This window comes from Embiotoca jacksoni, unplaced genomic scaffold, assembly GCF_022577435.1.
Source record: "Embiotoca jacksoni isolate LCO1_2020_lvr unplaced genomic scaffold, fEmbJac1.0.p SCAF_1, whole genome shotgun sequence".
Taxonomy (NCBI): Eukaryota; Metazoa; Chordata; class Actinopteri; family Embiotocidae; genus Embiotoca; species Embiotoca jacksoni.
The window spans coordinates 2,572,275-2,595,199 of NW_027185229.1; the positions used below are offsets into that span (position 1 = coordinate 2,572,275).

Here is a 22,925-nt window from a genome sequence, read left to right on the forward strand (position 1 = left end):
ACCAATCAAATTTCTTGGTTTGGAACCACTTGTTGTATATATATGTCTGAATGTCTGATGTGTTACATGCTGCACTGTTCAAACCTTCCTTGACTCCGCCCACGTTATTCAGCATGATCATCATGTGTACGATTTTGACCAACTGTATATTCATGACATTTAGTGACCCGCCAGAGTGGTCCAAACAAGTAGAGTAAGTACACACCCCTTTGTCTTCTCAGCAATAATATCCTCATTTCATGCACCTGTCACTGTTTCTTTACTCTCTCTCTTTCCTGTCTCTCTTCTTTTTTCTAAGGTATGCCTTCACAGGTATCTATACGTTTGAGTCACTCACAAAAATTGTTGCTCGAGGTTTTGCTATCGATGGGTTCACCTTTCTCAGAGACCCATGGAACTGGCTGGACTTCATGGTGATTTCAATGGCGTAAGTACACATGTTTATTATCATTATTAATAATAAAAGCATTAAATACATGAATAATTACATCACTTATATCAAACAACTGTGGTTAAATGTGAAAAAAAGGGCAAAAACTACAACAATTAAAATACAAAACCAGAAAGATTTCAACACAATCTATAAACCACGTAAATCACAGCATTTGGATAGAAATGATTGATTAATAAGCCCCGGGAGACACACGACATCCTGGCTATTCAATCACAGCTGTAACTTATCACATTATTAAAGGCTGCATTCAGATGAGGTATGCCGGATCCCTGACTTCTGATACACGCCAGTGCCATTATTACAGTTATTAGAAAAAAAAATGTAATTTGAAAATCATGCAAAGCAGAGGTCTCCAACCTTTTTACCTCCGAGAGCTACTTTGACAAAACGAAATTCACATAGCTGAGCTCCACCCAAACCAGCTGAATAAGCCTCTTTTATGTAGACAATAGCAAATTGATACTCGACACACAGGCACATATTTAAGCAGCCGGTAGCTGGTCGGTTGGAGACGCTCTGGTTTAAGGAAATCCACCTGCAGCACCTTCAGTCCTCATCAGTCCATCCCACCCTGTTGACACCTTTTTGGAAATATTCTGTAACAAGTGTGTTCTTCCTCTCCTGTGTTGGGGACGGCTGCTGAGTAACTGTATCTGATCCACCTTGCAGGTATATAACAGAGTTTGTAAACCTAGGCAATGTGTCAGCCCTGCGTACGTTCAGGGTTCTGAGGGCTTTGAAAACAATTTCAGTTATCCCAGGTAAGACGGTCCAGGTGTTTGTGCGGGCGGGCGGGCGAGTCACGGGGGTTGATGTTAGGTGTGGTTTTGTTCCAGTCCCTCTTCCTCTTCCTCCTTCGTTCTCTCCCCACTGGTCGGACAGGTGTTCTTCCTCCCCTCCTGGTCGTCGGTGGTGGTGGTGCTGGTGGTGCTGGTGGTGTCGTGCTCTTGCGCGTACATGCGTGCGTGTGCGTGTGCGTGTTGTTACCGTGTGTGTTGTGTGTCATGGGGTTCTGTTCTCTGTGTCATCCTACCTTGTTGCAGATATGTAACAGAGTTTGTGGACCTTGGGAATGTCTCGGCGCTGAGAACGTTCAGGGTTCTCCGAGCATTGAAAACTATTTCTGTCATTCCAGGTGAGACTCCCATTTAAACACTAAGGCTGAGTTCACATGATCTATTCGCACCTTTATTTTCTTTTACTGTAACATATTTATTTGTAAACCAAGATGGTTCAGAACTTTATTTTTGTTTTGTTTTATGACAATCAAAAATGGTAGCAATACATTTTTGATAGGCTTAGCAGTCTACTGGCAGTCGTCAGGTCACAGCATGAATGTTATACCGCATTAAGATGCATTTCTACCCAAAATGAAATCAAAATTCACCTCCAAATTTTTTGAATAAATATGTTTATCTTTGCACATCTGGTTTCAGTTTTATTTCATACATTGATCTGAATTCTGACAATTAACGACGCTGCCTTTGTGTTTTTGAAGACTAATGAAGTCCCTAAGACTGCCAAGCCTACGCTGACGACACACTGATGCTGCATGAAGCTTTGAGACACATGCTTTTACAAGTTTGGCTTCAAGAGGCGATTCTTTTTTTTTCTTTTTTTTTCTTATTTGATTCAGGCTCCAGATATTTTTTTGGTTTCTTGTTTGAAGATCTTTGTCCATCCTGGGAGTGAAAGGAAAACATGATAATTAGTGAATATCATAATGAAGTAGATGTATAGTACTGTGCAGCTGTTTTAGGCACTTTAGAGTTTTATATTCATCAGTGAAGGTGACATATTCGTTCTGAGGCTTAATAAAAAAGCCCCAAACATACAACCAGAGTTAATATCCATGATATGAAGGACAAGGAGTCCTGCAGCAGAAGGTTTGTGCTCCACAGAGTCGTGATCTCAGCATCGTCGAAATCCAAGAACGAGTTCTACAAGATGCAACGTACCTGCCAAGTACCTTGAAAACGCACGAGAGCTGGTGCTGTTATAAATATATAAATGTAGTGCCTAAAACCTTTTGCACTGTACTGTATGTATATCACATAACATTTAATGAAAACAACACAGTTTATACGTTTTCTTATGCATTGGATCCACTCTAAATGCTTGTAAAGTAATTATACAGACACTTACGCACGCTGCCCTACAGTACAGTAAGCTCACCCTCCAACATGCAGCGCTCCACCGGCCCGCGGGCTCACCCAGAACTGTTAAACTGGGGCAGAGGGATGCCTGGGATGGGAACGGCTCTTCAGTTTAATGCAAGGTCATCATCACGGTTTAGACGGGTGATGCTGACGCAGTCAACTCCTTCAGCCTTGGCGTTTAAATGACCTGCATGCCACCTCTCATTGCATCCCCCCCACCCCAACTCTTCCTCGCCTGTCTTCTCTTCCTCCTCTTGACCTCCCGCTTCCTTTAAATGAGCCTGGTTCTGTGTGCTGCTCGTGGTGCTGCTGTTGATTTGTTGGATGCTGTTTCATTAATAACTGAAGTTATTCAGGGATGTTTCCCATCGACGGACGCAAAGAGTGAACGTAAATAGAAATCCCACGTTGTAAATCCCCCAATTTTCCAAACACATCCTGAATTCAGCTGTCTGTCGCTTCCTCAGTGGAAAATGCTTCAGATGATGCAGCTTTTTTAAATTTCTTTAGGTTTGTATAATTTATGTGAAAATATGAAAATGGAAATGTCGTCTTTCTGATGGAAACATCCCATACGGCCTCAGTTATTGTTGTGATGTTATGTGTCCTTCAAAAGAAAGTGTGTGATTTCTATATCTGTGGTTCACTTTTAATGTCGTAGTGGAATCAGTGTGCTGTTAGCACATCTACTAAATACTGTACATGCACTATAAATACTGCAGAATTTCATCTCTTTTTGATAACAATACAGATAAAAAACTGCATTCAATGAGTCAATCCCACCAACATTTTTGATTTTAGGACTGCAGTTTGGGCAAGTTTCTGCTAAGCTGTTTGCATAAATCTTTGTAGTGTTATATCTTTTTTGAAAACCTCAGAAAACATGTTTTACATGACATTTGATAGGTCCAAAGAAATAAGCAATATCAAACCTAATAAACGCATCGTTAAATATTAGTTATTAACAGTCATATCTCTGCTGAGCTTTATCTCTAGTTCATCTGGACGGTGTGGTGTGTTGAATCCGTAAAAGTAGACGTAGTTTCGAAAAAGTGAGGCCAATGCGGAAGTGCCGTAAAGTGCAATACCACCGAGGGTCACTAGGGTTCAGCTCCAAAAAGCCTTCATGGTGTTGCAGTTTAAGGCACTTTGGCATCGGTGTCCACTTTTATAGAAAGTCCGTCATTTATAGAAAGTAGCTGATTTGCTAAATAGGTGTTCAGGGCCTTTTGTTTGCTATTTCTAATCTTAAAAAGCCACTTCAATAATATTGTAATAATATTAATCAATCACCTGATGATGCAAGAGCAGGCCAGCAGTAAGACAGCAGAAAAACTCACATCTGGCTGTTGTACATCCACACCTGTACAGCTGTATTTCATAAATTACCTTGTATCAAACCTCCAGGTTTTTTTTTAATTTTTTATATTCGATAATTCTCTTATTTTGAAAAGTACTTACCATTTCAAGTTAAGTTACGAGCAGCTTAAAGGCGAACAACATGAGTTTAAAGAGAAACAATGGAAGTCAACAGCCAGAAAATTAGCACAGTAAAAAAGGAGACAGGGTTTCTGCTCCCAGGAGACGAGGAGAAGCAGGACAACATGTTCTTCTGCATCTGAGCTGCAGAATTTGTTACCTGCACAAACTGGAGATATTAAGCCCCCCCCCCCCAAACACACCCACACACCTACACCGCGCATTGGCTACACTTTCTTTTTATTACCTTACTAGACCACCCGGACTGTTATTGTACCATGCTTACATTATTTAAGTTTTGATATCGGAGAATTCAACCCACCAACACACCGACTCATATCGCAGCGGTGACTAGAACCGTTTTATCTATTCATCGTTTTTTTCATTTAAACAATTTGTGTGCTGTGAGGTGCTTAAACAATAGATCCAGTGCAAAAATACCCACGAATATCTGATTAATTTAAATAAAATATTTTCATCCAGAGCAGCAACAAGAAGCCGTACAGTGGTTTGATACTGTGAGGGACTGAATACACACTGAAAGTCAGTTTGTGGTGTTGAGGCAGCGTAGGTGCTGAAAAAAAAATCATCCTGAAGCCTGCCAAGTTTAGATTTATGTAAGAGCCTACACAGCACAGGGTTAAATATACATTACCTAATTTTAACTTTCTTTGTGTGCGTGACTTGAGTCAGCTTTAAAAACTGAACCCAGCTTCTGCAGTTGTTCTGTCCAAAAACATTGCCAGACATTTCACTTGTGTCTATCTGTGTGTGTGTTTGTGTGTGTGTGTGTGTGTGTGTGTGTGTGTGTGTGTGTGTGTGTGTGTGTGTGTGTGTGTGTGTGTGTGTGTGTGTGTGTGTTCGTGCATACATTGAAATGTGTGTGTCTTTGAGCTCACCTGTTTTCACGTCTGTGCTTTGATGCACCCTTTGTGTGTGTGTGAATGTGTGTTTATTGTGATACTGATCGACAGGCCTGAAGACCATCGTAGGTGCTCTGATCCAGTCGGTGAAGAAGCTGTCGGACGTGATGATCCTGACCGTCTTCTGTCTCAGCGTCTTCGCTCTCATCGGCCTGCAGCTCTTCATGGGGAACCTGCGCCAGAAGTGTGTAATCTGGCCAATCAACATGACCGACCGGTACCTGTCAAACGGCAGCCGGGGTTTTGACTGGAATGAATACATCATGAACGACTGTGAGTAATTACTTTGGCAGCTGATTGATCGAGTTACAAATGACAGGATGAATGGGACATAAAGTGTGTTCACCTTGGTATCTCTCTGCTTCCTTTTCTGAGACATTCCTCATTTTTCCACCTTTCAGATGTTAAATATCAACAAAAACATTGACTAACACACATTTTTTCCCAGAGCCTAATGTGACTCTTCTGTTTTTGTTTTTTTCACAGCTAATTTCTACTTCCTCCCTAATCAGCTTGATGCGCTTCTGTGTGGAAACAGTTCAGACTCGGGGTAAGTCACTCACTAAATCTGAATATTATAATTATTCTATGTTTCCAGCAGGTGTTTCCTACTTTTCTGTGGTTATTGCGCACATTTTGAGCAAGCGGCAACCAGCAGTGACGTCACCCGTCGGTTCGTGAACGGCCGTTATGAAGCCTCGAGTTCGGATTTTGACCGTCGTCATCTTGCTAGTTCAGAGTAACCATATTTGGACGAGCTGGGGGAGGAGCCAGCGGTGGATCTGACTGATCTGATTGGAAACCTGACGATACTTCGTCCTGCCCACCGATAGCTGTAACCTGCAGTCAGGTTCAGGCAGACAGGCCTGTCAATCAAACAGGCACGCCCCCAAAAACATAACTTTTTTTTGGCCTGCTTTCTAATTAATGACAGATATTAGAAAACTAATAAGAAGGAGTGACTTTAGCTAACAACACCAAGATAACTGCTGGAGACATTTTATTGACTTTGTATTTGAATAGAGAAGTTAAATGGGAGTCTATGGAGCCGGAGGCTTTTTGGAGACGACCTCTAGTGGCACTCGCTGGTATTGCAGCTGAAGATACTAATGCATTGGAACCATTTTTCAGAGCAGGAAGCTACGAACTCTTTTATATCCAGTCTGTGGTTCTTGCTTCCCTCCTGCATCGTTCTGTGATGCCGCCACAGAACAGCCAGGTCTCCGTGAACGAACTCTAATCCGCCACTCCTGTGTGAATCTTTGCGACCTCGGCAGCTCCTCCTTTGAGTTGTCGGCGTGCGTTTTTCAGGCGCTGCCCTATTAGGCTTTGAGAAAGATGTGCTTCGGTGGCCCTTCGGCCGGTCCCTCCCTCATGTCAGCCCCCGTTGTAGCTGGTTAATTGTCAAAACCTCTTAGCAGCAAGCAGCTAGTACACTCACATACAAATGCGGTCAAACAGATATTCATATTTCACAGGCCAGACTTTCTCTCCTTTCAAAAGGTCATGAAATATTAAAGTAAATCATATCAGTATCCTACTCGTAGCAGTAAACAACAACAAAAAGCATGCAATCATTTTTGTGAGCTTAGTTTCATGATCCTGTTGTTAATAATAATAATAATAATAATAATAATAATCTTTTTCTGTATTGCACCTTTCATGCAAGAAAAGCAGCTCAAAGTGTTTTACAGCTGCAGTGTTTCACATAAAAACAGATATAAATGAACATTTAAAAGAAATAAACATAAGAAAAAAAACATTAATAAAATAGAATAGAGTTAAAATATAGAATAAAGCATTTTAAAGTGCAGGCCAGTTGCTATGGTAGTGATGAATATACTGCCAACTATTTACAGGTTGTGTGTCGCTGTGTGTTTCTTTCAGACGATGTCCGGAGGGTTTTACATGCATGAAGGCTGGAAGGAACCCAAACTACGGTTACACCAGCTTCGACAGCTTCGGATGGGCTTTCCTCACCCTCTTCCGCCTCATGACCCAAGACTTCTGGGAAAATCTGTACATGCTGGTAAATCATCATCATCGTCAACTAACTGACCCATAAATGAAGCAACAATCAGGACTAAATGTTTCTGGATCTTTGAACCTTCTTCCACTTTGTTTTAGAGCCCATCGTTACTACCCACCCAATAAGCACTATGAATGATTTTGCCCTCACTTCATCATAAAAAAAATAATACACATCATCAGCTCAGTACCTGGATGAATCAGCAAAAGTGCACCCCCCCTCCCTCATTTCATTTGCCCTCTGAATAGAAAGGAAGGAAGGAAGGACAGCTGATCAGAAAGGCTGTAGCTGAGAGTGTGACGAGCCACGAGGGTTTTTTGTCTTCCCTCATGCAGTGAAGATTTCTGAAGAATGTCTCTGGTTGTTTTCAATTAGTCCTGAAGCATTTAATACAATTAAATATTTATAAAATGACCTTTAAATGAGTCATACTCTTTGCCACTGAACCAGTAGTTCAGCTGGGCCCTCTTTAACCCTCTCACTGTTTGTAACCTCTTATAATACCTGCAAGTGGAAAGCACTGTTTATAACGAGTGCACCATTATGTGCCATGTTAAACTTCACTAAGATCCTGTGCGCTGCCATTTCTTTCCTCTTCCTGTGGTCCGGCACTGCCACCAATAGATTTGGCAAATAGGCCAGTCACTGTTGTTGTTGTTGTTGTTATTGTTTATGTGTGTGTGAGGCATTGTTTCTGTCTCGATCTGGGTTCTTCAGCCAGTAACTTGCGAGCTACTGGTTGAGTATTAATTTGTTACGGTTCACATAAAAGAAGCTGATTCAGCTGGTTTGGGTGGAACTCAGCTATGTGAATAAATGTTACCAAACATGAGACCCATGATGTTCAGGTTTTCCTGGAGAAAGGCTTGAATTTATACACACTGTGTACATACAGTCCCTGTGACATGTATGTGAAGCATTAAAGGTTCAGTGTTTAGAATTTAGAGGCATCTATTCATAGAAATGTAATTTTGTATTCATAATTATGTGTATAGAGAATAATTCAAGAGGGTGTGTTACCTTACAATGGGCCTTCATAGTTACTGGACATGGGGAGCGTATGGAGGTGTTTTTGTGTCTTTATTATGCCAGCAAAGAAAAAAATGGGAACTAGAAATAAAACTATTTGAATTGCAAAAAAATTAGCTTTTACAGTTTTGTTTGTTTGTGACCAAAACTAGCAAAACTATAAAAGCAAATTTTATTTGCAGACCGAATAATTTTATTCTCGTTTCATATATTTTTACTTATAAACTTGATTTTTGATTGCAGTGCAATAAATTTGCGCTCTAAACCTATTTTTGTTTTGCTTGTATGATAAAGAGTATTCCATTTATATGTTATCAATAAGACAATATGTGTGTTTAAAACTTTATTTAGGAGTTAAATCTCTGATTCATTCTCACTTCTTTGTCTGTATTTTTGCTGTTAGACTCTCCGAGCCGCAGGGAAGACCTACATGATCTTCTTCGTGCTGGTCATCTTCGTGGGCTCCTTCTACCTGGTGAATCTCATCCTGGCTGTGGTGGCCATGGCTTATGAGGAGCAGAACCAGGCCACCATCGAGGAGGCGGAGCAAAAAGAGGCTGAATTCAAGGCCATGCTGGACCAGCTCAAGAGGCAGCAGGAGGAGACACAAGTCAGTCACACACACACACACACACACACACACACACACACACACACACACACATTTGACAATTTAAACAAAAATATTTATCAAGTGTCCTTTTTTTTTTCCCCCTCTCAGGCTGCTGCCATGGCGACGTCTGCCGGCACGGTGTCGGAGGCCGCGTTAGAGGATGAAGGAGGGGGGCACCTGTCCCGCAGCTCCTCCGAGGTCTCCAAACTGAGCTCCAAGAGCGCCAAAGAGCGTCGCAACCGCAAGAAGAAATGGCGTCAGAAAGAGCAGGAGAAGGAGAAGGGAGACAGCGAGAAGGTGGTGAAGTCCGAGTCGGACGACGGCAGCAAGAAAAGCACCATTCGGTTCCCGGGAAGTCGACTGGGGAGGAAGACGTCCATCATGAACCAGGTACAGTTAGCAAAAGAATAAGAGGATGTGTCTGATGGCTAGAAAGGTAAATCTGGTCTCAGCATGGTGGTTCCTGACCAACCGCTCCTCCACAGAAGCCATAGTGCTTGTGGATATTTTCGGATCAGATGTGGGTTCTTCCCGTCTGCTGAGGAAGGTGAATGTGTGCGTGGGAGGGTGCGGCTCCTCGTGACCTTGAAGACCGGGTCACGGTGCCGGCTGCATCCCCTCTCTGCTCCATGCTCAGGGAACATGCTGGAGACTCGGCTCGGCCCTCCGTGTGGTTTGAAGCTCTATATATTGTGAGGAGGAGGAGTTCTCATTGAAACTGCTCTGCAGCTTCCCTCCTCCTCTTCCTCCTCCTCTGCTGCTGCTCTCAGTGCTGCCCCCTTCACCTCCAATAGTTCAACTGTCACATCAAAATGTACAAAATGAAAGTATTCAATATAGAAAAATTACCCGAGAGTGTCATACTATTTAATATTACTTCATTAAATTATTAACAATAATAAGGAGCTTTTTAATGTTGCAGCTGGCTGATGTGAAGCTAGATTTTAAATATGTGAAAAGGGCTGCAACTAATACCAATTTTTATTATGTATGAATGAGCTTGTTTATCTTTATTATTTCATTCATTTGGTTTGTAAAATAATAATAAAAAAAGTAAAATAAAGACTAATACAAAGAAAATAATGAGAGATGTAGTTTTGGAAGAATGCAGCAAATCATAATATTTAATTAAAAATTATTACAATAGCTGATATTTAACCAACTAGTTGTTTCAGATCTAACTGCATGCGTGTTTATGCTGAAGTACTTATGTTACAAAAGGAGAAAATACCCTCGTCAAATGTGCTTCTTCTAGATTAGTGAGCTCATTGGTTAAATACTGATGTCCTCTGTATCTGTACACGACACAAACGTGTGCGTGAGGTCGTCAGGTTGTATTGAAACCTGTGTTGTTCTGTTTTTTCTAACGACTCTCCCTTTTGCTTGTGATTGCTCAAAGACAAGATAATAAGAGATTTCACATGTTTTTTTTCTCGGTGTATATTCACCACCTCTTCACCTCATCCGCCCTGTTTTTATTCCCTCCTGCTGTGTTTTAAAACACCTCCTTAATTCTCCCTCTCCTCATTCATCTCTCCTCCTTCAGTCGCTCCTCAGCATCCCGGGTTCTCCCTTCATGTCGCGCCACAACAGCCGCAGCAGCATCTTCAGCTTCAAAGGCCGCTCCAAGGACATGGGCTCGGAGAACGAGTTCGCCGACGACGAGCACAGCACGGTGGAGGAGAGCGAGGACCGCCGGGGCTCCCTGTTCATACCGTACCGTCGCAACAGCTACAGCGGCTACAGCCAGGGCTCGTCGCGCATCCACCCGCTGGCGCCCCACTCTGGAGGGAAGAGGAACAGCGCGGTGGACTGCAACGGCGTGGTGTCTCTCATCGGCCCGGGGCCCGGCAGACGGCTTCTGCCTGAGGTGAAAATAGATAAGGCAGCCACTGATGACAGTGTAAGGACGTCCATGGGACACCTATACAGTTTAGGCATGATGGTGGTGGCCCCGGTCTCTGCAGCTTCTCCTTCTTAACCTCCTCCTCCCCCCTTGGCTCTTGTTCCTCTTCTCCCTGAACTCAGAGGTTCTCTGTTTCTCTCCTTGAATATCCAGATTCTGTTTTTATTATTTCACCTTACTGATCCTGATCTAACGCCCTGTTTCCACCGCTTCTTCTGTAACAGCTCTCGAAGGCACTAACTAGCTGAAACAGTCTCCCTAAACTCACTGCCTTACCAGCATCATGGTTATTATTTCCACTGATTAATATCTAACAGTGATGCAGTATAAGATTAGCCCCCCGTAGTCTTCCTAATAATTCTATCTGCAAAGACCTTTTACAGTAAAAACCCCTCTTTTATCTCCTCTTCTATTTCCTCCTGTCTCCTTCTTTCACTCTTCTCTTCCCTACTTGTCCTTATTTATCTTCCACTCCTGAGCTCCTGGATGGTGCAACAACAAATCTGAACCTTTTTCTCTATAACAATAATTTCTCCTGATTCTAGCCGGCATGGTGGACCCCTTTTATTCTCTAGCGACATCTACCTGCTTCTACCTTTTTTTGACCTCTCTGAAACTGAAATGTAGCATGACGTCACAGCCAAGTCTTGAATTCCCCGTCTGTTCCTGACGTGCATGACACTGCATGAGGGATTGTAGATATGTCCTGAACGGTACAAAATGAAGGGAATTATTTAAAAAAAATCAAAAAGTGAATTGCCAGGTAAAAGTTGCAGTTTTTAAAGGAGCGGTAAGTAGGATTTAGTGGCATCTACAATTAAAGGTTGTTATTTCTCCACTTCCAAGTGTGTAAGAGACTCTACGGTGGTTTGTCCCTTCTGGGCTGCTGTAGAAACATGGCAGCCTCTGTGGATGGAGACCTGCTTCCTATCTAGATAATAGCACATTCATAAAAAACAAACATCATTATGAATATTATGTACTAGTTCTGTCAATAAATCCTCCTAAATCCTACAACTGAACCTTTAAAATGGCCCCTTACTAAATATAAATACGTAGGTAGTTGGTTTCAGATCCTAGTTGTCACTTCATTTGTCTTAAATTATGGAACCTATTTAGGAATTTACTATATGAATCTGAAATGTGTTATTAATGATGCAGGAGATGCTTAAAGTAAACAAATTAGTCAGTCTGGGTGAAGTGCACGTTGTAACTTGATGATTTGATCCGAAGCGTTCGTCACTTCTGTCTTCAGAGCATGAGCCTTCAACCTGCGTTTGTTTGTTTGTTTGTTTGTTTGTTTGTTTGTTTGTTTGTGAGTTGGTATCTCTTGAGTGTGACACCACGTCTTTCTACCTGAGCACAGACTACAGACGTGGAGATCAAGAAGAAGCACTCCGGCTCTCTGATGGTATCCGTGGATCAGCTCAACTCCTCCTTCAAAGCAAAGAGCCGCGCCAACAGTCAGATGAGCGTCGTCACCAACACGCTGCTGGAGGGTACGGAGAGAGCACCGGTTCCCCCCTTTCCTTTGTCAAAATGGTTTAATCCAGTTCCCTTTAATGTTAGATTTTAGACCCGCATCAGTGTTTGTGTTTCATCTAGACATCATCGGGTGCCGGCACGTTGTGGGCAGATGATCTCTTTGAAACAGTTGGATTTAGTTGAGATATGATCATAAGTCAGTGGTGGAGGGATTGCACTTCAAATTGCCATTTTTATTTAAGGTGATAGAACATTAATGGCAGAACGGTGACTTTAGAGGCTTGCCGTTAACCGTCTTTTGGTCCATCTCTGTCTCCTCCCTGCAGAGTTGGAGGAGTCTCAGAGGAAGTGTCCTCCCTGCTGGTACAAGTTCTCCAACACGGTCCTGATCTGGGAGTGCTGTCCCATTTGGCTGAAGCTCAAGCACATCCTCTACTTGATCGTCATGGATCCGTTTGTGGACCTGGCCATCACCATCTGTATCATGCTCAACACGCTCTTCATGGCCATGGAGCACTACCCCATGACCGTACAGTTCGAGGGCGTCCTGTCTGTCGGCAACCTGGTGAGAAACTGCACTTCTGCTTTTTTTCTTGTATTATCTACAGTTGTTTTTGTTTTTATTTCTGCCTGCGTGAAGCTCATTATCACGAGTGTTGCGCTGCCGGAGCGCACCGGAAAGACGCTCCGCCACTTTTTTGTTCTTCAAGTGAGGAAGTAAAATCCAAAAAAATCAACTCGTGTTTTTAGTGTTTAAAGATCTAAAGCGTATCATTCAAGAGAGCCAATAAAAACAAATGGAATGGTCATATTTGTTCTAATTACATTTGAGATGTATTAATTAATTCATGACATCGCCTTGCGATGATCTGCTGTCCAAGCTACTGCATGACGTGGTGATACAAACTCAACACGTCCTGTATTGTTTCAAATTAAAAGCCCTCTCGCGTTTTAATTAGACTGAAACCCTCATTTCTTTAAAAGGCTTTTATTGTGAAACATTTGCAGGAACATGTTGTGACTGAAGTCGGACAAAATTATGATAGCATAGATAAATAATCCAGAACAACCGTTGATAACAACAGAATTGTCTTGTTAACTCTATGACATTAAGAGCAATAGAAAAATACGTTCTTGACTTGCCACCGTGAGCCATTCGCCGCCACCCCATGTGTGCGCTCGTGCACGAGCCTCATGTGCACGATAAATACCACTACACCCCTGCTCCTTACGTCTTTTCAGAGTTACAGAAGCATTACAGATTTAGTTTGTCCTGCCTGCATAACCTCAAACCAGTTTATCGATGCATCATCTGATATGTGCACTTAAGAACACACACGCACACACACACACACACACACACACACACACACACACACACACACACACACACACACACACACACACACACACACACACACACACACAGGAATCTGATGGACTCTCATTAAAGATTTAGTCCCACTTTAATGTAGCCTGCTCCTCAAACTCTCATCAGGACCGGGTCGGTGGAGAACGCTTCCTGTAGGGGACATTTTGATTTGTCTGTGCTCTGCCCTTGCTATCAGATATCACCGTAGCACAGCTGTCCGAGGGCAGCGGTATTGGCACGGTGTCAGTGCTAAGACAGGAAATGAGGTCATAGGCATTGGCACGCTGTCCGGAGTGAAACAGGAATTGAAGTCAGAGGGATCTACGTGGTATGATGGATGGTGCAGTGTGAATCACTGGGTGCTCTCTGCAGCACTGACGGGACACAGGATGAGCTGCCGGGTGGATGATGACGGAGGAAGCTCAGAGTACTACAGCTCCACACACATTGAGCCGGAGCACACTGACGCTGCTCTTTGACCTTGGCCCGTCATTAGAGTCCTCATTTGAGCAACTCCATTTTTAATCAGCACTTCGTCAAACACAATATCATGTAAGCAAGCTAGTTTTTATGTCTCCGCGCCGGCGATAGCGTGTGTGTCAAAGGTCAAGGTCACTGTGACCTCAACTCTACACATTCACGTGAACATGATATGTCAGGACAAGCAGATATGGAATTTCTTCAAATGTGACACAATCATTCACTCGGTCAAAGGTTTAAAGTTCAAGGTCACCTTGACCTTCATGTCCCTCTCATCCGTCTGTCCCGTTCTCGTCAACGCAATATCTCAAGAACGCTTTGGGGCAATTTCTTTAAATCTGGCAAAAACATTCACTTAGTACCAACGATGAACTGATAAAATTTTGATGGTCAAAGGTCAAAGGTCAGTGTCCCATCACATTGGCCTCTGTTTGTGAACTCGATATTTCAGGTCCATCTAGAGGGAATTTCTTCAAATTTGTCACAAGTGTTCACTATAACTCAAATATAAAGTTGGTGGTCAAAGGTCACCATGAGTTTACATTCGTTTCCTACAATATCTCAGGAACGCCTCGAGGAAATCTCTACAAATTTGTGACAAACATGCGTGTACATGAAGTGCATGTGAACTACAACCTGAGTGGTTCGCGGAGCCCAACAACCACCAGGCGGCGATTCTAGTTTCATTCTGTTCTCAATTTTCCCCAAAGATGTCGAGAGTGAGGAAACGATAAAACATTTTACCGATGCTTTTTTTTTTTTCTTTTTTTTTTCCTGTTAGTGCTGTTAAAGTTCTTACAATCATTTAAAAGAGTCAAGACTTTTTGTTCTGTGCGTGCATCTTCAGTAGAAACTTCATGCTGCCCTCGTCAGTGTAGCTAATGTACCAACTAATGAAGCCATCACAGATGTTACCGTGTACACCTTCTCATCCTAAATTCACCATGAAATCCATTCATTTCATTTGATTTTCATGGTTAAACGTTTGCAGAGCGATCTGAAATCTGCACCCAGTTTAAACTGTATTTGTTGTTCTGTGTGCGGTTGAAAGGTTTTCACAGGGATCTTTGCTGGAGAGATGTTTGCCAAGCTGATTGCCATGGATCCCTACTACTACTTCCAGGAAGGGTGGAACTGCTTTGATGGCTTCATTGTGACTCTGAGTTTAGTTGAGTTGGGACTGGCTGACGTGGAAGGTCTGTCGGTGCTCAGGTCTTTCCGATTGGTGAGTGAAAACAAACAGAAACGGGGATGATATCAACATTTGTTTGCCTCTTCCAGCCCTCTTATGGAGTGAGTCTGTGTCCTGAAAATAATGTTTCTTGTTTCTTCTGCAGTTAAGAGTGTTCAAGCTGGCCAAATCGTGGCCTACCCTCAACATGCTGATCAAAATCATCGGTAACTCAGTGGGCGCTCTGGGTAACCTGACCCTGGTGTTGGCCATCATCGTCTTCATCTTCGCCGTGGTGGGCATGCAGCTGTTTGGCAAAAGCTACAAGGACTGCGTGTGTAAGATCGCCGATACCTGCGAGCTGCCACGCTGGCACATGCACGACTTCTTCCACTCCTTCCTGATCGTGTTCAGGGTGCTATGTGGCGAGTGGATCGAGACCATGTGGGACTGCATGGAGGTCTCGGGTCAGAGCATGTGTCTCACCGTCTTCATGATGGTCATGGTCATCGGAAACCTGGTGGTAAGAGAAGACTGCATACTAGGGCACACTTTATTTCAAGATTCAAACGGATCTTCACTTCAATAATTCGATATCGATTCATAAATCCAGAGATCGATCTTTTAGTCACGTAATGTTCGGACCGCTTATACCAGAAAGAAAGAGTATCTTGTTGTTGTGAAGATTTGCTGAATAAAAGGTGCATTAATGCAAATGCTTTGGGATTTATTAATGGAAACATTAATATTTGTCAGAGGGTTCTTGTACAATTTACAGAATCAGTTCTCTGAGACTGTTTCATATCCAAGAAAAATTGGTAGAGAATTGATATGGAATCAAATTTGGGAAATCAGTGGCGACACCCAGACCTACTGCATACTGCAGATGGTACTGAATGACATAAACCCTCAGTAGTTTCCCACGTTGCTAACCGTGCATTCAGGTTCCAGTTTTTGTGGTGTTTCTTTCCGAGGTGCTGAACCTGTTCCTGGCTCTGCTGCTGAGCTCGTTCAGCGCCGACAACCTCGCCGCCACAGATGACGATGGGGAGCCCAACAACCTCCAGCTCGCGGTTGCCCGCATTAAGATAGGGATCGCCTGGTTGAAAGTCAACATGCGGGTCTTTGTAGCCACGGTGCTCAAGAAGGTACCACTTACTCAAACCTCCGCAATGCACGAGCACTTCCTGGTTGTTAAATAACCGTTGTGGCATGACGGCGCGTGATTCTGTCAGACAGCTCTGTGATGGCCTTGTTGGTTTCTTTCAATCAGCCTATAGAAGACGAACAGAAGCCGTTGGATGAAATGTACGAGAAGAAGCTCAACTGCATCGCAAACCACACCGTGGACATCAACCGGGAACTGGACTATCCTAAAAACGGCAACGGCACCACCAGCGGCATCGGCAGCAGCGTGGGAAAGTACATGATCGACGAGGACTACATGTCCTTCATCCACAACCCCAACCTCACTGTCTGCGTTCCCATCGCTGTCGGCGAGTCGGACTTCGAGAACCTGAACACGGAGGACTTCAGCAGCGAATCGGACGTGGAGAACAGTAAAGACGTGAGTAGGGTGGACGGACACGAGGGTGTGGGTGGTGAAGAGTTGGCAGCCTTCCTGATAGTTTGGGTGAATTGTTGTTTGACGGAGAGAAATCACATGGTGGTGCTACTGTGGACGGTTGGGGGAGACTTGATTTGAGTGAACAGATAAAAAAATTTGTATTGACATCCTCAAGAACAACGAGAAGCATGAGGGATGTGAGAGTCTTTGGCGATTAGACCCCGTTGTGATGTCATGTTATTTATAGGGGGTGAGGCAGAGCGTAGACCGGAAACCCCCACCCTCGGGGGTGGTGGTGGTGGTAATGGAATGAAATAAAATTAAAAAATTTTATGTACATTATAGAGGGGAAAAAAAAAACTATTTGCAATTCCCACATGAGCAAGCTGGAAGAAAAGCACCCTTTTACAGGAAGAAACCTCTGCCTCAAGCGGTTGGGGAGGGGAGAGCGGAGAGAGAAAAGAGCAGCATAGGCAGGGGTGGAGGAGGGTCTCAGCGGGTCGCTCGGATCTGCCAGCTGATGCTGAAGAGAACAGAACCGATTTAAACTTTGACGGCAAGGGGAACTATCGGCTGACTGACATTGTGGTGATTGATTGATTGGTTTACCCGAAACGCCCATGGTCATGTGATTAGAGAAGTGGGAGGGAGGGAATAGAGGAAGAATGAGATATAAATATTGATTGAACTTGACCTTTTAGCTCCATTTATAACCAGTTTTCAATAACAATACCAAAAAAAAGAAATAACTACAACCAAAAAAAACGCAACAAGAACAAACCAACACAAAAAACTGCCACATTTAAGGAATCAATAGCATCGTATACACGTCAGCTAAAATGATGCTCAAATTGCCCGAAGGTAAATCCAAGGTCAGGAGGAAAGTCTGTACAAACCCAGACTGTGAGGTCAATGTGCTGGAAAAGTTCAGAGACATCCCGGCACACTACGGAGCTTCAACATCAAGATGTTAAAATCCCCGGTAAACAACTGTCCTTCTTCATACGGTCAATGAAAAGTCCTCAGATCCGATTAGACAAAGTATAATAGATTTCTAGGTCATTTAATGATCTCTTAAAACAACGATTTTAAGAACAACGGGCCGATTTCCCCGCTTCTAGATATAATCCTACCAAACCTGAGGTCTCGTAGTGACATGGAAGGAAAAGTCAACGAGTGCTTGGAGGGACCGAATATCAGAAGGAGACAGTTGGGGGTTAACTGTTTACCATGTACGGTGCTACATAAAAATGTATAGTTCAACGTGGTGCAGAAACACAGTTTTGTTGACGTTATCATGTAGTATGAGGTAAGCAGAAGCGGTCTGAGCTGCCGCGCTGAGTTTTGCGTGACATTTCAGGACATCCATTTGGACAGCAGCACTGTAACACCGAGTGCTGACCCTGCAGACAGACAAAGAAACGTTGGTCTGCTGGATGTTATGAAGGTAGGAGGAGGATGAGCCAGAACCAGAGAAGCCCAATGTGTGCCGGTCACCTTGACCTGGTTTGTGGTAGGAAGACTGGAGATAATGCAGCTGCACCGCTACTGTACCTGCACCAGGTTCATATTCCACTGAGCTCCCTTTAACCAACCACACAACAGTGTTCGCTGCACCACAACCAGCCACGGGGTGCACTGCAGGGAGAAGCTGCCGACAGCCAATCAGAGACGCAGGAATCCATCCGACTGCTCAGAGAGAGGGAGGGAGACGGAGAGAGCGTGAATGTGTTCCTTTTTCGGACAATTTAAGATTATCAAGTGCGGTTTCAATCTCCGGGGAATTGAACCGGCTGAGTGTCTACATGTGTACAAGAGTGCGCAAGAGTGTGCACACTTAATTGGAATGAGGCTGCTGTTCTGCTGGCGTTTCACTAGTTTGTCCTGCCTCACCTTGGCCTCATATACGACGGGATTTAGTTATTTTACAAATACTGAGCCACTCTGGTCATATTCTAATGCTTTAGTGAAACAGTTTAATGTACATCCATATGCAAATTTGATATGCTAATTCGATGTTTCATCATTCCTTTTTGCGTATGGAAGTGATTCAAGTACAATTTATTAGTTTAATTCTTCCATTACAAGTAAATTTGTCCTTTGTCGCTTAAGAATCTCTATTTATGTTACAATGACCGTCATTACCAGTTCAATCAATCACTGCTCAGGTTTAATTACTCCTATTAATAATCCTGCAGAATAGGCAGCAGCAGAGGGAAAACCAGCTGCACTACATGGCTACAACACGTGCACCTCCAGCAATAAATCACGTCACGCATATAAAACCCAAAGGGGGCGTTAATGTGATGGCGGTGCTGGCAGCGTGCCGTCTGCACGCTCTCACCGCCGTAACCGTGTCACGCTCGGAGAGAAATCCAGAGGCTGCGGTCCTCTGTTTGTCTCTGTTTGTCCCAGCTGGATGACACCAGTTCATCTGAGGGCAGCACGATAGACATCAAGCCGGACGTGGAGGAGGTGGCGGTGGTGGAGGTGGTGGACGAGTACGTCGACCCAGAAGCCTGCTGGACAGACGGTGGGTGACATTTACTATCTGCTTCCAGGAGGTTCGTTGTTACTGTTGCGATCAAAAATGATAGATTTTTTTTCAAAGGTTTAGAGAGTGAGTGAGTTTAAGTGAGTGTTTGGTGTAAAACTGTGTTGTTTTTGTTAATAAACAGATTTTTTTTTTTTTGCTTTGAAAATACTTCCTTTGTGCTGTTAATACTTCCAGCAGAGCTCCTGCTGATGACCTTTTTTGCAGAAAAAAAACGTGGCAATTTAAAAAGATTTCAAGCTCCCGTAAATATTGCGGCGATTGCTTGAATTTGCGTTCATTCTTGCGATGGCATTTCCTGGAGGGACCGCTTGATAGTAAACACGAGCAGAAGTGCATCATTATCAACAACGTATATGCACCGTCACCGTGGTACATATTTCTGTTTCTCTATATCCGTCTCTTAGATGTATAAGAGACACAATTTCACAGTGTGTTTTCGTTTGCCGTACAGAGTGTGTGGCCAAATACAAGTGCTGCGATGTTCCCATCACTCACGGTTGGGGGAAACACTGGTGGTTCCTGAGGAAAACCTGCTACCTGATCGTGGAACACAACTGGTTCGAGACCCTCATCATCTTCATGATCCTGCTCAGCAGCGGCGCTCTGGTAGGAACACAAACACACACGAGTACATGTGTTCCCATCGTCTCATGCTGCCGCTGCTACAACATGCAGTTTACGGTGAAGCAGCACACGTTGCTGTTGCACCATTATGATACTCATGTGAGCAACAACTGGGGAGAAACATGAATGCTCCAAAGGTGAAGATCATTTCCTTTTAAGGATGTGAGCCGGCAGCATCGTCTCCTGTTTTTTCTTGTGCGACGGCTCGTGATGTGATTGTTGCTAATGGACAGCAAAGTGCTGTAATGCACCAACCTTTCAGAGAAGGAGAGTCCAGCTTAGGTTTGCAGCTTTTCTGGAGGCAGAAGGCCTTTGGCCAAATCAAAAACACTTATGTGCTGAAGAACGGATATGGGCTCACAATCATCAGTCTTGTTTGACATGGTTCACATTTTCCAACATTTTCTCAACGCTGAACAAAGAATATAAGTAGCTTCAGAAGTAAAGCTGATTTAAAACAACAAAACAGATCATTCCATATTATTCTTTTATTCGTTTTGTACAACTCGAATGATTGAGGCTCCGCCCACAGTTTACTCCTTCTAATGTGTGAGTGATGAAAGCTGAAAGACACCAGGTGATCCACCGCCCGTGTGACTCCTCTCTGCTGCTCTTCAGGCCTTTGAGGACGTGTACATTGAACAGAGGAAGACGGTCAAGATCATTCTGGAGTACGCCGATCGAGTCTTCACCTACATCTTCATCCTAGAGATGTTGCTGAAATGGGTCGCCTACGGATTCGTCAAGTACTTCACAAACGCCTGGTGTTGGCTGGACTTCTTCATTGTAGATGTAAGTACACTTCATATTGTTCATCTCCTCATTGGGTAATTTTAAGCCTGCAAGATTGAGGGACTCCATGGATCTGAGATGTTGCTCATTGGTTGATTTAAGCATTAAGCAGAACTGCAATGTGGCTTGACTCCTAAAATGTTCAAGTTTCCTTTTTAGTATAAGCACAGATTCTTTATACTTAAATTAACAGACCAGCGTGTCAAGTTCCTTGTTTTAGAGGCAAACTGACAAATATTTGGCTCTCAGTCTTTAGGAACATGTTACATAATAATTATATTTTATCACAAAATGAGCCACAGCATTGAATGAACTATCCAGAGCAGGAGTCTCCAACCGTTTTTCCTCTGAGAGCTCCTCATGTTTAGTAACATCTATTCACATAGCTGAGCTCCACCCAAACCAGCTGAATCAGCTTCTTTTATGTGAACAATAACAAATTGATACTCAACGCACGCATTTTATATCACAACAGCTTATATTCAAATTTGTCTATATGCATTTCTTCATGTTTTCAAGTGACAGACTCTCTTTATAGCTCCGCCCCCTCTGTTGCGGTGCAGCTGAAAATATTGTATTTCTGTTATTGACCTAATTTGTGAGCAGCTGTTTGTTTCCAGCTCAGCGTGAGAGTCTCTGCTGTGTTTCTGTCCTCTGATCTCTGTGTCTCACTGTGGGTGGAGCTTAAACCTCTGCTGCACTAATACAGGTGGAGGGAGCGAGGGCAGGTCGTTGATATCATGGTTGTCAATATATATTAGTTTACCAGCTACAGGTTGAAGACCCCTGGTCCAAAAAAATGGCCTGTTGGGGAAACAGGGATGATTTATTTTATCTTCACATTGACCACATGGGCCAAGTTCTTAAAAACATGGTCGATTCCTTGAACTAAATATTGAATATTATAACTAATCAGCCTGAGACATTTTTTATATTTGTAAAAAAAACAAAAAAAACAACTTGTTTACAGACATTTAGACAGTGAAAGTGGACATATTATGTGATATTTCTGGTGATACGAGGGCTGTTTCCTCACACTGCTGAATGTCAGTGTCACAGCCCACCAGCCTGAGTCCCCTGACAGCAGCACAGTGAATATCTGTTAACTCTGGTGTGTTTCAGAGTGCCTGTCCACGTCAGGCTGCTGAGTCACTCAGTGTTTACTGTGTCTTACATATGGTCTGTCCTTTCCTGTGGGTTTTTTTTGTGCATGATGGGTTTAATCACTTGAATTTCTTCCTGCACTTGGATTTGAAAAAAGGATTTCATGTTCACACCTGCAAGTGCAAGAGGAGGTCGCTGTGAAAGACTCACTGCTTTCCAGGAAGTGATATTCGGGCACTACGGCGTCCTTCAATGTCGTGGCGTTGTCGTACATGTAGAGGACGTGTATGTGAGAGATGATGGAGACTCAGAACTCTGAGAAAAATCTGAATTTGGAGAAAAGTCTTACAGTTAAGTTGACTATTTCTGTCTGTGAAATTTGAGTAATGTCTGAATTCCCAAATGAAAATAACTACCCTTCATCTGTGGTTAAGTGATGGCCATTAATCAAGTATTATCTACCATTATGCATTGTTAATGACCAAAACAAGGTCTGATTTATATTATTATTAATATTATTAATATTGACAATTTCCCTCCAGTTTAAATGATTAGTTGAAGAGTTCAATCACTGCCTCTGACTTTTCTCACAGAATTCTGACTTGTTTTCTTCAGAAAAACACCATTTTTTTTCACATCATACTGTTGTTGTTGTTTTATGACGTGTTTTAAGGCGTGCAAAATCATTTCTGTGTTGGTAAGTGGTGCGATATATGTCGACCAGTTTTCACCACTCCAATCTGTCTGTGATTTAATATTAACATCCACTCCAGGTGAAAAAGTCCATCTGTGTTCTATTGTTGTATGTCGTGTTCCTGTTGGCTTTCAGAACCAGTCTTTCAGTTTGTCCCAATACACACACGGTTTGTTGAGACGAAGCTACGACATTAGCTGGAAGCGCTAGAGAGGATCGGTCTGGTTGTCTCACAAAACGTCTGTCTTGGTCTATAGAAAACATCTAGATTCATCCTCAGGGGATCACGATTATTCAGGAAAAAAAACAGTTTTCAGTTACCTTTCATGGCTGAGTGTAAATGTTCACCTGATGGGGATGCTACACAAAAGATCAGAGGGTCAACAGAAATCCTGAGATTTATCCTGGGAGTTGTCAGTGTCACCAACTCTGCTACTAGAAGACAATAATATGTGCGAGTGTGTGTATTCGTCACTGAGTCACAGAT

At 43.1% G+C, this 22,925-nt stretch overlaps 1 protein-coding gene across 5 annotated transcripts in view; it reads left to right on the forward strand.

Moving 5' to 3' along the window:
- scn8ab (sodium channel, voltage gated, type VIII, alpha subunit b) overlaps positions 1 to 22,925 on the forward strand; it is a 47,677-nt gene that overhangs the window by 12,641 nt on the left and 12,111 nt on the right. The window contains exons 4-21 of one of the 5 annotated variants that reach the window (XM_069155231.1): positions 104 to 193; positions 299 to 427; positions 1,498 to 1,589; positions 5,067 to 5,288; positions 5,502 to 5,565; positions 6,903 to 7,044; positions 8,477 to 8,683; positions 8,795 to 9,076; positions 10,233 to 10,589; positions 11,959 to 12,091; positions 12,404 to 12,642; positions 14,981 to 15,154; positions 15,267 to 15,623; positions 16,075 to 16,248; positions 16,374 to 16,667; positions 19,083 to 19,200; positions 19,676 to 19,830; positions 20,467 to 20,640. In XM_069155231.1, coding sequence (XP_069011332.1) covers positions 104 to 193; positions 299 to 427; positions 1,498 to 1,589; positions 5,067 to 5,288; positions 5,502 to 5,565; positions 6,903 to 7,044; positions 8,477 to 8,683; positions 8,795 to 9,076; positions 10,233 to 10,589; positions 11,959 to 12,091; positions 12,404 to 12,642; positions 14,981 to 15,154; positions 15,267 to 15,623; positions 16,075 to 16,248; positions 16,374 to 16,667; positions 19,083 to 19,200; positions 19,676 to 19,830; positions 20,467 to 20,640 — 3,403 coding nt within the window. Of the gene's footprint in view, positions 1 to 103; positions 194 to 298; positions 428 to 1,123; positions 1,216 to 1,497; positions 1,590 to 5,066; positions 5,289 to 5,501; positions 5,566 to 6,902; positions 7,045 to 8,476; positions 8,684 to 8,794; positions 9,077 to 10,232; positions 10,590 to 11,958; positions 12,092 to 12,403; positions 12,643 to 14,980; positions 15,155 to 15,266; positions 15,624 to 16,074; positions 16,249 to 16,373; positions 16,668 to 19,082; positions 19,201 to 19,675; positions 19,831 to 20,466; positions 20,641 to 22,925 lie in introns of those variants that run through there. The other 4 variants (XM_069155218.1, XM_069155228.1, XM_069155209.1 and 1 more) reach the window with 4 other exon arrangements.